The sequence below is a fragment of the Notothenia rossii genome, assembly GCF_949606895.1.
Source record: "Notothenia rossii genome assembly, chromosome: 12".
Classification (NCBI taxonomy): Eukaryota; Metazoa; Chordata; class Actinopteri; order Perciformes; family Nototheniidae; genus Notothenia; species Notothenia rossii.
In genome coordinates this window covers 4006716-4020375 of record NC_136911.1, presented here as the reverse complement: position 1 = coordinate 4020375, position 13660 = coordinate 4006716, and the positions used below count along the sequence as shown (strand labels likewise).

General features: G+C 42.1%; 1 protein-coding gene across 1 annotated transcript in view; it reads left to right on the top strand.

Moving 5' to 3' along the window:
* The first annotated feature begins 406 nt into the window (after nucleotides 1–406).
* The window catches only part of cntnap2a (contactin associated protein 2a), a 317081-nt gene continuing 303827 nt past the window's right edge, over nucleotides 407–13660 (top strand). The window contains exon 1 of the mRNA XM_079661019.1: nucleotides 407–636. Within this exon, the coding sequence (XP_079517145.1) occupies nucleotides 534–636 (103 nt within the window). The 5' untranslated portion in view covers nucleotides 407–533. The remainder of the gene's footprint in view (nucleotides 637–13660) is intronic.

The following is a 13660-nucleotide window of genomic DNA, read 5'->3' as shown; positions in this document are numbered from 1 at the left end:
CGCACCGGAGCGCTGGAGAGGAAGAATCACTTCAGTGGATTTCCGCTGCGCACTGTCATGCTTTCTGAACTACTGGAGTCTACTCTGTCTGCTCTCTACAGGCGCACCGAGTCCTCCCCGACATGTGCAGGTTGAGACACCGTTGTTCTTATTCTTTAGTTTTTTCTTAAATCGCGAAATAGCTGCAGAGAGAAGTGCGTGGCACATTAAAGCACAGACCAGACTGTCAGCCGGCGCGATCCTTACATCATCTCTTTATTGGTTCGAGAGGGTGAGTGAGACAGAGAGAGAGAGAGAGAGAGAGAGAGAGAGAGAGAGAGAGAGAGAGAGAGAGAGAGAGAGAGAGAGAGAGAGAGAGAGGGAGGGGGTGAGAAACAGATAGAGAGAGAGTAAGTCCGTGCAGCCTGTCTCCTATACGCCAGTCCTCAACTGCGAAGCCAGTGTGACGGACCGAGTGGCGTTACAGTCCTCAACTTACGGCGCAGTGTTTCCCGAGTGATTCCTCTCCCGCTGCGTCCGCACCGGCCGTGAAGATGCAACGGCACCGTCCTGCCCGGGGATTCACGTTGTTATTACCGGTCGCTTTGTGGATTTTCTGCCATGTCAACTGCGTGCACGGAGCTTTGCCAACAACCCGTAAGTTGTTTTTCTTAATTGTTGGATGTGTCCCCCGGCGCTGAGCGGGGATATGAATGGGAAGCAGAGTCAGACTGAGCCTGTCTCTGGAGCATAACAGTAGCACGAGAGGGGTGCGCGTGCTGGCAGGCTGCAGGTATCCCGACGGTGGAGCGGGGCTCCCGGGAGCCAGATGCAGCGGGTTGGAAGGAGAGGGAGCCTGAGAATGGTTACCTTCTGAGTTTAAACATACGACTGTAAAATCCTCAGGATCTCTGCTGCATTCATTTTAGCGCCCGGGGAAGTTCCCATTAGCTGATTTTAACATTAATTACTGAATGACTTTTCAGTGCGTGAGTTAAGCTTTTCTGTCTTTTATGCTTTTAAGAGCGGAGTTTGAAACGATTTCACAAATGGCTGTTTATTTATTCAGCTTTTTCTGGATTTTGGGAGATTTACTTTATATTAAATCTTTGTTTCAGCTCAATGCACTGGCTTTGTCCAAAATCCAGATGTTCCTTGAATGTCCACATGTGTAGAAAGGGAGTTATGTCTAATGACTATTTGGAAGGTGTTTTCACTTTCAATGACCGGGAAATATAGAATATTTCTTATTTTGAAGCTATTGCTGGGAATTTAAAATTCTGTTTATGAAGTTTCAACGCAATTTGAATGTAGTGTCACTAGTATCAGGTCTGGGCCAATTTGAGCAAACTTTAGCAAAAGGTCAAAGGAAAAACTTGGAGTCTTTGTTTTTAAGTCTTTGTTTTTGAAGTCTTGTATTACTGTGTGATCTTCTTTGTTGCTTGTTTTCAATTATGCTCTGTAAGGTGTCCTGGAGAGCTTTGAAAGGCGCCCATAAATAAAATGCATTATTATTATTAGATTAGATGATAATTCTTCTAACACAAATTAGGGATTTAGTTATTTAAGCCCCACCCATTTAAGACTTGGAATACCCAGGATGAGCTTTTTTGCACGTCAACTACATCTTATATGGGAATCTTTTTACCTGCACACGTGTTTTCATCAACATGTGTGCAGTTGATTCATATGTTTACGCATAGGCCTACTCATCGGTACAGTATTGCTTGTGCTTTATTTGGAGACATACCATGTCCGTGATATTTTTGATCTGCAATGCTTGGTTCTGTTTGGTCCTGGTATCAGCCTTGGTTTGGTGTGATTGGGATGTTGCTCAGCCGGTGTGACTGATTCCCCCGGTGATCGCCAGGGCTCCTCAGGTCCCGGACGAATGTGTCCGTGGGCGAGCCTCATTAATCATCCCATCCGACAGACTACGACGGTGAGACGGCACCGCGAGCCATTTGTGTGTGTGTGTGTGTGGAAACAGAGAGATAGAGATGGGCAGTGCACTTTCCTTCCTCATAAGAATGTCCTCACAGTGAATATGTGTCATAGGGACAACACTTAATATATAAAACTGTATTGATCGTTTATGGAAATCCCTAGTCCTCTTGCTCCCTTCAATTGGCAGGTCAGCTTCAGTGTCCCCTGAGCAGGTTGAGATTTAGTGTCTTGTTAAAGAAAGCAGCTTGAATTAGCTCCATAAATAATAGTGAAGTGAGATTTATTTTTCATATAAACATCTTCCAAATACCATTTATACATATTTATTTTGAATACAAATCCAATAACAGCACACAACAGGAATATCAGAGTGTGGGTAAGGATGAGGGTGGAATTTGAAATGAGGGAGGCAAGCCAGTGTGTGTGTGTGTGTGTGTGTGTGTGTGTGTGTGTGTGTGTGTGTGTGTGTGTGTGTGTGTGTGTGTGTGTGTGTGTGTGTGTGTGTGTGTGTGTGTGTGTGTGTGTGTGCGTGCGTGCGTGCGTGCGTGTGTGTTGTGTGTGTGTGTGTGTGTGTGTGTGTGTGTGTGTGTGTGTGTGTGTGTGTGTGTGTGTGTGTGTGTGTGTGTGTGTGTGTGTGTGTGTGTGTGTGTGTGTGTGTGTGTGTGTGTGTGACAGAGAGAGAGTAAAATAAAGTCATGCAAACGGTATGTTGAAAAGCAGTTACACCCGAGCTTAAATCTGCTGACTTTATCCCTGCTCCGGAGGCAGATGTGAAACACTCGGGGGGAATACACAACGTCCTTGTGACCAATGGTCTGAGGCATGGAAAAAAAAAGATGAACTATTCCATCCTGCCGGGACAAACACACTCACAGACTAAAAGTCAATGGCCTGGTTGACCCTCCGACTGTGTGGAGTTTCCCAAGTGCAAACTGAAAATGCTAGAGGTATGAGTTATGTGTACCAATGAAGGAAAAGAGAGAGAGAGCATTACAAAGAAATGAAATATGTTTTTCCTTCTGAATGCATTTTCATACACATGTTCATGTACGTTTGGGTAGAGAAATGATTGTATGTTGAAGAATAATCTGGGGATTTTCTCCCACGCGAGCTTGGCCTGAAGCGGCTGTCAGTTTAATGTTGCATTCAAGTTTCACTTAATTGGCTAGCACAGGGATATCATTTGCTGAACACCTTTTGATGTCCAACTAAATAAAGTGCACACACACAGAGATGCATTCAAGCAGACACACACATATGCACAAAGGAGCACAGACAACCACCAACGCTCACATGACTGAAGACATTAGACGGTGTTAACCCTTGTACTCCAGCTGTGTTCTCTATTGACTTCTCACTGTACAGTTTGTGCTTTTGCTTTTGTTGTGTCTCTGAAGCAAGGTATCTCAACACCTCTATGTCTAATAACCATCAGGACATACATTGTTCACATTTGTTATTCAAATCCTCATCCCTTTTGTCAGGGTTGAGTGAAGCAGAAACAAGAGACAGGTGAGGAGGGAGGAGAAACCTCAGGGGCACCAGGTGAACACAATCAGGAAATCAGACACAGGAGGGCAAACACAGAGACAGGAATCAACAGACAAGACAGGGGGTAAACACTTTTCAAAATAAAACAGGAAACCAGAGACAGACAAAACACAACACAGACAGACCGTGAGACCTTTTTGCTGATGTAATGGCCTTTTCATCTCATAGGGAAATCAGCTCAATGTGTATTAATGTTTCACTTCAAAAACATTGGAAATGATCAGACATTTGGCCCTATCTTACAGAATTTAAGATGTACAATAGTTTATGTTAAATGTATTGTTTGAAACGGCAAATCCATCCTTTAATCAGCCTTTTACTCTCAGCTTTGCTCATCCATTGCTCCGTGTTTAAAGGACAGGGTTTAACTTTGTTAACTTTCTCGGCACCAGCGTGTGAATAATAAAGAGTGTGTCTTTAAGGCAGGCTCTTAGTGACACTGTTGGTGGCTAAATGGGATGCCCCTGGAGGCTGTCTGATATAGGATCAGATTAGCCTTTTCTCATCTCATTAAGCATGCCTCGCCATTTGACATAGACATCAGTCTAGTTGTACCTCCAGGGCCACACAGGGCAAGAGAAGCTTTCCTGTTCTTTAATATCATTCATGATGCGAAACACAAAGAAAATATTCAGTTGCATCTTTTTGTTTGCATTTCTTAATGGTTCCTCCCATTATATATGGCACGAACCCAGTGGCGAACTGTCAGGGCCTTCAAGGTATTCAGAGAATACCCTGGAACACTCAGATAAAACAAACAGAAAATCGATTTAATTATATAAATAAAATGTATATAAAATGAATAAATGAGAATTGTATCTGTGTCGTTGATCTGTAATATTACAGTGTTACGTTGATTTGTTTGTCCTTCTCGGACCATGCACTAAGCATTTCAGTGGTTTTGTGTTAGAAAAGAAAGCATCCAATCAGATCTTGTCCTTCAACCAAGGTATTCTACATCCTTGATCGAATGCCCTGGCCGTGGCACTGAATGAGAGTGTACGTTTGGACTGACAGTTTGATCAACCAATCATATATTGATTTGTAGCCAATGGGCGTATTCTTTCAGAATTTCCTCGGGGGGGGCGGCCGCGGTGGGGGTGTGTGTGTGTCTACAGAAGGTCCAGTTGTGATAGACACTGCACGAACCTGACTAAAGGATGCACATTTAGGCATAGCTTGTGTTTTAAAGGGATTCATTTTTAAACTAGAATTGTTATGACTGCATTTACATCCTGGTGTCACTCCCAACTCCTAAACATGATGTTTAAGTTCAAGCAAGCGCGACCAAAGTAAGTGAAGCCCCATGGCCCAATTTGTTGCCAGAAACAAAATGGATTCTAAGTTGAGCTTACTTTTTGTCATAAAGACTTACGAAACCACAATATTTTCTTAAGTCTAACCAGGTATTTGTGTTGTGTAACCAAACCTAAAAACGTCTTACATTGGAATTAAATTTTTTAGGAAAGACACTATGCACAAAACAATTCGAGCTGACGCACCGTCCTGGACCATAAAAACTGACGCCTGAGGGGTACCAAGAGTGTCATAAATGTAGCGTAGCGCCACAAACAAGAGAGCAATCTGGTGCTATAGGTCCTCACAGTCCTACCACAGTTGCATTGTTATGCGACATTAATAATTTCTACAGTCAACAAATGAGTCACTGTGATTATTATCATCAGTCACTGTTTAAAAGATGCCAGTGAGATATGATATACTTTTGCAACCACACATTAACCAACACACAGGTAGAGCCCAGTCTGTGTCTTTGCTTAACCTTTCTTAGCTGTGTGTGTGTGTGTGTGTGTGTGTGTGTGTGTGTGTGTGTGTGTGTGTGTGTGTGTGTGTGTGTGTGTGTGTGTGTGTGTGTGTGTGTGTGTGTGTGTGTGTGTGTGTGTGTGTGTGTGTGTGTGTGTGTATGTGTGTGTGTGTGTGTGACGGCTCCCAGTAGGAGGTGGTAATAATAGGATTAGAGCTGGAGGGAGCAGACTAGTTTGGCTCAGATTAGATCAGCTCAATACTTGGTGTTTAGCTTTGTTTGGTCCTTGTGTGTGTGTGCAGCTGCCTCTGTGTGTGTGTGTGTGTGTGTGTGTGTCTGTGTGTGTGTGTGTGTGTGTGTGTGTGTGTGTGTGTGTGTGTGTGTGTGTGTGTGTGTGTGTGTGTGTGTGTGTGTGTGTGTTTTCTCCAGATTGTTAGATGTATCATGCATCAGGTCGAGTGAGTCAGCGTTAGGAAACAGGGTTGAGTTGTTAATTGCCATTTTCCTCCTCTGTCTAAATTATATAGACATATATGATATATATATATTTTTTCAATAAATCTTCCTCTGCTTCTTTTCCTCATCGTCCTTAAGTTCCCTCTTACTCTTTCCCTCTTCGATTCCCCAGTCTTTCTCTCATTATTTCACTCTCTCTTGTTTTTCTGTCTCGCCTCCTGCCCCTTCTCCTGTCCCTAACTATCTCTAATTCTCTCTATCCCTACTTGGCTCTCCTCAGTGGTTTTATCATCTGGCCATAATCAACCCCCACTCCTTGTAGTTTATCTCTCCGTCTCTCCTCACAACCCTTCTCGTTCCTCTCCTCATTACATGTATTTGACAAAGTCTCCACTCGATGCTTTATAAGGGAGTAATATGATGCTTTTGCGAACTCTAAAAGCAGCCCCTACTCGTCCACTGCATCCACCCTATGCCATGGATCACAGCCAAACAGGCCCAGTTTGTGTTCTCCGTGCTCATACAGCTCCTAAAATGTGCCTACCTCATCAGAGTATTAATATTTTAATCGCACTTAAACATGAATTCTTTTTGGAAGGAAATGTTTGACCTATAATCCCCTGAAAAAAGCACTTTATTTTCAGAGCACAATTCATCAGAATTGCTTCATTTCACAGCAGCTCATAATAAATGAATATGAATTTGACTCGACAAGGGTATCTTAACAACCTGCATAATATGACACACACATGTTTACTTGCGACAAGCCTTCACCGACAACTTTTCAAAGTGTACATTTATAAATGCACAAAGTTAATAAATCGCTAAAACATTTAAATTCATGTTGGCGGTAGAAGCTCTTTGCTGGTTTTTTTCATGAGTGTCACAAACATCTAATAGTGAGAAACAAAAACTCAGAGAGAAATGAATATGTTGTATTATTCTGTTCCCTGTTAGCTTTTTACTTTGGACTGCTGTATCAGTATCCTTGAATAATTGAACTGTATCTCTTGAAAGTGAATGCTACTGGAAGGCTATCTCTGTTTCATCATGGGAGCAAGGCCACAGTGACACAAATGTGCACTGACCAGTTATGCATCACAATTCCCTTAACAATGTCAGTAACACAACACGAACACACCATGCAGCTCACACCACTACCTCTCTTGCTCTGCCCTCATCAATTGAAGTGTGTGTGTGTGTGTGTGTGTGTGTGTGTGTGTGTGTGTGTGTGTGTGTGTGTGTGTGTGTGTGTGTGTGTGTGTGTGTGTGTGTGTGTGTGTTACGCATGTGCAAATGTTCAGGTTCTGAGAGTTATTCTAGTGGAATGTGTTCCCATCAGAATCTGTCCAGCTCGTTAGACAAGGCGCTCTAAAATGTAGAGTAGGCTGGCAGGATTGGAGGAAGAAGAGAAAGGGACAGGAGAAGAGAAGGATGAAGAGAGACAGCTCGAGGAAAGATTGTTGAAGAGGCGAGGATTTTCTCTGAAACCTTGTCATTCAATATTACCGCTGGTATTATAACGTGTAGCCGCGTCAGCCTGGCATTAGTCAGAAAATGGAGCGGGCTTTGTCACCTAATGCTACACTTCACTTTGGAGATACCTGGCTGTTCTACTTGATTGATCTTATGACATCCTCTTTCATTTGATCTGAATAACCACTTAAAATCCATTTAGTGCACATCATCATCATCATCATCATCATCATCATCATCGTCTTGATGTTCATCATCATCATCATGGTCATCATCGTCTTGATGTTCATCATCATCATCATGGTCATCATCGTCTTCATGTTCATCATCACCATTGTTATCACCATCATTTTAAATGTGTCTCTATAGGACCTACAGTATGAACAATGTGTCAGGGTTTAGAACAAAAACAACAGCTGATCAAAACTAAATAAAGCCAACAAATTAAAAGTATTTCTGTCAAATAAGCTGACACTTTTCCACCCCGATCATCTTCAAGTATTCGCTCAGGTCACTTCATCAGCATAATATGTAATGAGATTTAGAGAATAATATGACTTCAAAGCCTTTAAAACTTTCTTTTTCCAATATTTTCCATATCTTCCCCTTTAAATCTTGACGATAGAGGAGTTTAAAAACAATGTTTATGAACCTATATGAAACCTAACTCGGTCATTCTCTGTATTTAGTTCTTAAGTCCACCGTGGCTGTTTCTATAGGTGGTATTCCTGCGAGCTAAATATAGGCCAAAAGGTTTCCCAAAACGGAGTTGAAATGTTGTTTGTTTTATCCTCAAATATACCAGTTCAATCACTTAGAAGAAGCTAATAGACAGGGTACACCATCTAGGTAATAAGGTCATATAAAAGCCATTGCTGTGCTGCACCAGGTAACTGAAGGTTATAGAAAGATCATTTAAAAGCAGCGTAAGTGGATCCGAACTAAAATGACAGTGTCAAAAACCACTGTGTCAAAAGCAGCACAAGGTAAAACCGGGCATTCACCTCTATCAGAGTGACAGGGAGAAGATTTAGACACACTTTCCAGAGCGTGTGGTGTTATAACCGTTGTGCTTTTGCAGTTGATCCAAAGCTAGAACAATGCAGACATGATCCCTCTCTGGCATCCCCCCCTCACATCCTGCCAGTGTTGTCCCATGTTCTGGATCCCAGCTGCTGTCAGGTGACCTCTCTAGTCTGTTTTAATTGTTTCAACTATATTCAGGAGTGTAGCTTAAATTGCTACAAAGTGCACATATTTGTTCATGCAACTTGTGACGGAAAATCTATACTAATATTAGAAGCACTTCATTAATGGATGGAATAATAACGTCCATGTTTGTTTGAATGGTTATTGATAAAAGTATAGTATGATGTGAACACGTGCCTGATGTTTTAATTACAGTGGCATGTTATTGCATCAGTACAAATGGCTGTTTTAAAACACATACTCTCTTATGCCTAATTACTCCCGTGAGCATAACGTATTATACATGCAGTACTAAAGAAGGCATAGAATCATTTCTGTTAATATTTGTTTGACCTTTGATCTTATTAGGCATGACGCTATATGGGCCTGAGTAAGAAGGCACAGTGATATTAACATACAAAGTATATGCAAACCCGGTCAAAGCTAAATGACACAACGACAATTGGTGCATTATTAAAAAGATTGTGTGCTTAAAACCAAATGTTCTACCTGTGTGGTTATCGGGTCAGCATTCATAAGTCTCTCTACTCTAGATATATTCAAGTTAAGCACGCCAATTTTGTTTGGAAGACATATGTTAGCTTGGTCCTATAAAATCAGGTTGTGAGACGAAAAGTTTCATAATATGAACCTCAAACTTCAAATATGCCCTCTGCCAAATCAGAACAAAGACCAGTTTTTGAGAGAAATCTTGCATTCAAAGTATCGACTTGCCACAGCACTGCAGAAGAGCTGTTGATTGCATGTAAAACACGCATTTATCCCACATGCATTATTCACTCAGAGTGAGTACAGTGATCTAATGAGACTTTCAGCTTGGTACATTAAGTAATTAGTTATTGCTCATGCAGAAATAATCAGCATACATAACTAAATCATTAGCCAATAGTTTTGCAGTGATCCAGCACATAAAACTGTATCTCTAGAATATGTGGAGTTCCATCGAGCCCGTTGTCAGTGGATATTTAAACTGTTGCTTTCTCTCGTCTGCCTTTGAGTTTAACCTACATTCTGCAACATTAACCCTTTGATCTGCACGTGCCTGATGGGTAACATGATGAATCTGGGGATTACACTTTCAAAACTGCAGCACAACATCTGTCCAACTGACACATGTACGCACGCACGCACGCACGCACGCACGCACGCACGCACGCACTCACACGCACGCACACACACACACGCATGCACGCACGCACGCACGCACGCACACACACACACACACACACACACACACACACACACACACACACACACACAGGCACACACACACACACACACACACACACACACACACACACACACACACACACACACACACACACACACACACACACACACACACACACACACACACACACACAGGCACACACAGCTACTCAGCTACTCTTAATTCCCAGATAGTCCGACCCCGTCTTTCCCTCTCCATCTTTTCTGTGCTCCATACAGTACATTAGGTAGCATTGTCAACATGTGTGTGTGTGTGTGTGTGTGAGAGCGCCAGTGTGTGTCTGTCAGACGGTGTGTGGACGTACATGTGTGTTTGCACTCTCTCTCATAATGGATGTTGGAAATCTAGCCACCAGCTCAGGTGGAAGAGTGCTGTGGAAAAGGGCATTGTGACGCAGCTAAGACAAATGTTGTTATTACTCTCAGCCTTTGCATTCAATTTGTTTTTCAAGCCGCTTGAATACCCCATTTACAGCCCAAGATTAAGTGAATTAATCTTTGGGTTACTTCCATTGAAGAAACACTCCTCCTTTTTCTCTTTAGACTCGGAGGAAAAGCACAGAGGCAGAATGGGAACATACTGTAGCCAGCTAGTCACTTGGAAAATATAGCCTGTGTATTTCTGTGTGTGTCTCTATTTCAGAATAGTGAAGCTGACCGTGTGCATGACTTGGTCTCTGTGTGTGTGTGTCTCGCACGACTCACGCTTTGTGGTAATACAACTGCATTGAACAGACTTTGCTTAGTGAGGTATACATCTATGAGACTGTGTGTGTGTGTGTGTGTGTGTGTGTGTGTGTGTGTGTGTGTGTGTGTGTGTGTGTGTGTGTGTGTGTGTGTGTGTGTGTGTGTGTGTGTGTGTGTGTGTGTGTGTGTGTGTGTGTGTGTGTCTGTGTGTGTGTGTGTGTGTGTGTCTGTGTTTGTCTTGATCTCTTGGTTGTGCTGAAAATAGACAAATGTTTATTGTGTACCCTGGTTGTGCTTGAATGAACATGTGTGTCAGTGAGGTAATGGGTGCAAATAACATGAGTATGTTTCCCTGTGGGTGGTTTCATGCATTGCACTTTGTGTGTGTGTGTGTGTGTGTGTGTGTGTGTGTGTGTGTGTGTGTGTGTGTGTGTGTGTGTGTGTGTGTGTGTGTGTGTGTGTGTGTGTATGTGTGTGTGTGTGTGTGTGTGTGTGTGTGTGTGTGTGTTGTTAGTTCAGTCAGGAGGAAACAGTGGTAAGGGTGCACAATAATTGGGATGTCAGCCAGGAGTGCTCTCTTGCAGAGTCTTGGAACAAACTCTACCAGTATTGCAAAAAAACAAATATTCACACAGTTGCTTGTTTGTGTTTTTGTGTCTGTCAAAATCTAACATTGCGTTTGTGCCAATAACGACTGCGATCCCATGCATACAATTACAAAAAAAACAATTTAATTGTATTATGAATTTGACACTTTTGAAATAAAGACATTTGGCCTGTGATTAAGTTAACTTCTGAATCAACGCTAATTATAAACTATTCAGGTGTCAATCACCAGTGCGACAAAATCATTTTTACATTCACTCCTAATTTTCACTTTCATTTGCTGCACTGTAGGCTGTTATTAAAGAGTTGTGCTGCAACACTAACAGTAGAGTTATCAGCTTTGTTTGAACTGTTATCAATTCAATCAAATGTTCTGGATAAATACTGTTCCTTAGAATTGGCTCTGGACTTCCATATGAATCATGCTTAATAGAACATACATTACATTTGTTTGTGCAGAGTCTGTACTGCAAACCACCTGCCTTGGCTTAACAAAATCTGTGTGTGTGTGTGTGTGTGTGTGTGTGTGTGTGTGTGTGTGTGTGTGTGTGTGTGTGTGTGTGTATGTTTGTGTGTGTGTATGTTTGTTTCCAGGTGGCAAAAAGTTGCATCAGGTGAAAACATGCAGTATACAGTATGCTACTTGTTTGTTTGTTTGTTTGTGAAGCTGAGGCTTGGTAGGTGTAGAAACGTGTGCGATAAGAAATAGCTTAGTGTGTATAAGATGGAGAAAGGGAGAGGGTTGAGGTTCGATGTGGATGTGCTCCATTAGCTCTGGTTCAGGGGCTGTTCCAGTGTAAGCTAAGATTAGTCAGACAGGGGTCACTGCCTCCTCTTTATACATTTCTCTCACCTCCTGTCTCTGAACTCCTCAATATTTTTCTTTCACTGTGCTTTTCTTGGCTCTATGTTTCCCTCTCTTGGTCCCCTCTGTCTGTGCCTTGTGCTTTTACTTTATTTCTCTCTTCTGTGGTTCAGACTATTTTATATACTAAGGTTACCTAATGCCACCTCATTTCACTTCTCCTTTCACGTTGCCTCCCTATTCACATACACAGTGGATTCCTCCTTATCTTGCTGTCTCTAGGCATGTCTTTATGTATGTTTCACTGCTGCCTCAAGATGTCTAGGGTTTGGTGTCCATGTTGGGCCCACAGCTCTGCTCACATTAGTTTTTCATTAGGATAAAGAAGCTGCATTAGAAAATAAGGCCAGCATTTGTGTTCAGAATGATTTCCCTCCTGCTTGTAGTGCCTAAAGAGACTTTATATTAGATTATTGTATATCTTGCATTTGATTAGTCAGTGATTTCCATTACTGCCAACTCTATATTTGCATTTACTGGCTTAATGAAACTAGGGATGCTCCGATCGCCAGTTCTGGGGCCGATCGCCGGAATCAGTATCGGCCGATAACGATCGCTGATCCGATCGAGTGGGCGGGGCCTATGGGGATCTTCCATTTAAAGTGATGCTTAAAACTCAGTTAATGGGGCTCATTCACTGGCGCTTCCACAAGCAACAACCAACATAATTATTACATTCAAATGAAATATATTATTAAAGTTTACATTAACTTTGGATAAGAGAAATTAGCGGAAGCGCTCTCTTTTCCTCTCTCTCTCTCTCTCTCTCTCTCTCTCTCTCTCTCTCTCTCTCTCTCTCTCTCCTGACAGCCCGTCAGTATCGTCTCATGCAGCTCACTGATCCAGTAATGAATGACCCGACAGTGAAGAATAAATATATTTATTACTAGTTTAGCTTGTTCCAGAGGTAGATACAATGTGTGTTAGGTCTAACTCTCAGTGTGTGTTTTCCTCCGCTCACCGGTCCGTCACAGCGGGCGGAGTTGCAGGATTTCTGCTTCACACACGTTGCATACCGCTATTTTTTTCGGACACGTTAAAATACTGCCAAACCATTTTGGCGGGCTTGTTTTGCCGCGCACTGAGAAAAGTGTCATGTATTTTACGTCATCATTTTACGTCATGCGATCGGCATTTTTAGAGAGCACCGATCTATCGGATTACTCTAAATGAAAAGTGTGTCAGACCCTTTCAGGGCCGGATTCTGTTTGTGAAAAACAGTCAATTTAGGTTCTTATTATTAGGGGTTTTGGTTACCAGCAAATGTTTCTGCTTTAGACTGTATGTCTCTTTTTCTGCCACCACCCCTCACTCCACACAAAATACAGTCAGTTAAGATGCTCTTCAGCAATAATTCTGGGTAATCCTGACCTTTGTAGAAAGAGGTCAAATGACTAATTAATATATGCTAGTTAATTAGCACAGCTGTAGATTGAGTTAGGTCAATCCTTAGCAGCCCAGTTGATTAATTTGGAATTTCATTAATTCCCCATAAAACTGTTGGTTAATGACTGCAGTATATTGAAATTCATGGTGCGCTTCACATTTTCAAATTGTAATTCCGAACGCATATATTTGAGAATTAATTTTAATGTCATTGCTTGATAAATGCTCATCCTGTCTGCTGGCATTTCTTTGAGTTTGCTAGATATGAAATTATTGTGTCCAACATGGAGGGGATTAGAGCTTGGCTGATCACAGATCAGTTTCAGCTCTTTAATCTGCGTCTGGAACAGTGATGCGGACAGAGTACATGGCAGACACACTCATGCACATACACACACTAACACACACTAACACACACATATTCAGACTGGTAGACAGGAAACATCAAATCTGATTTATAGATTCATCCACTCAGCCAGCACCCTACCATGCTCCTGTATAACAGC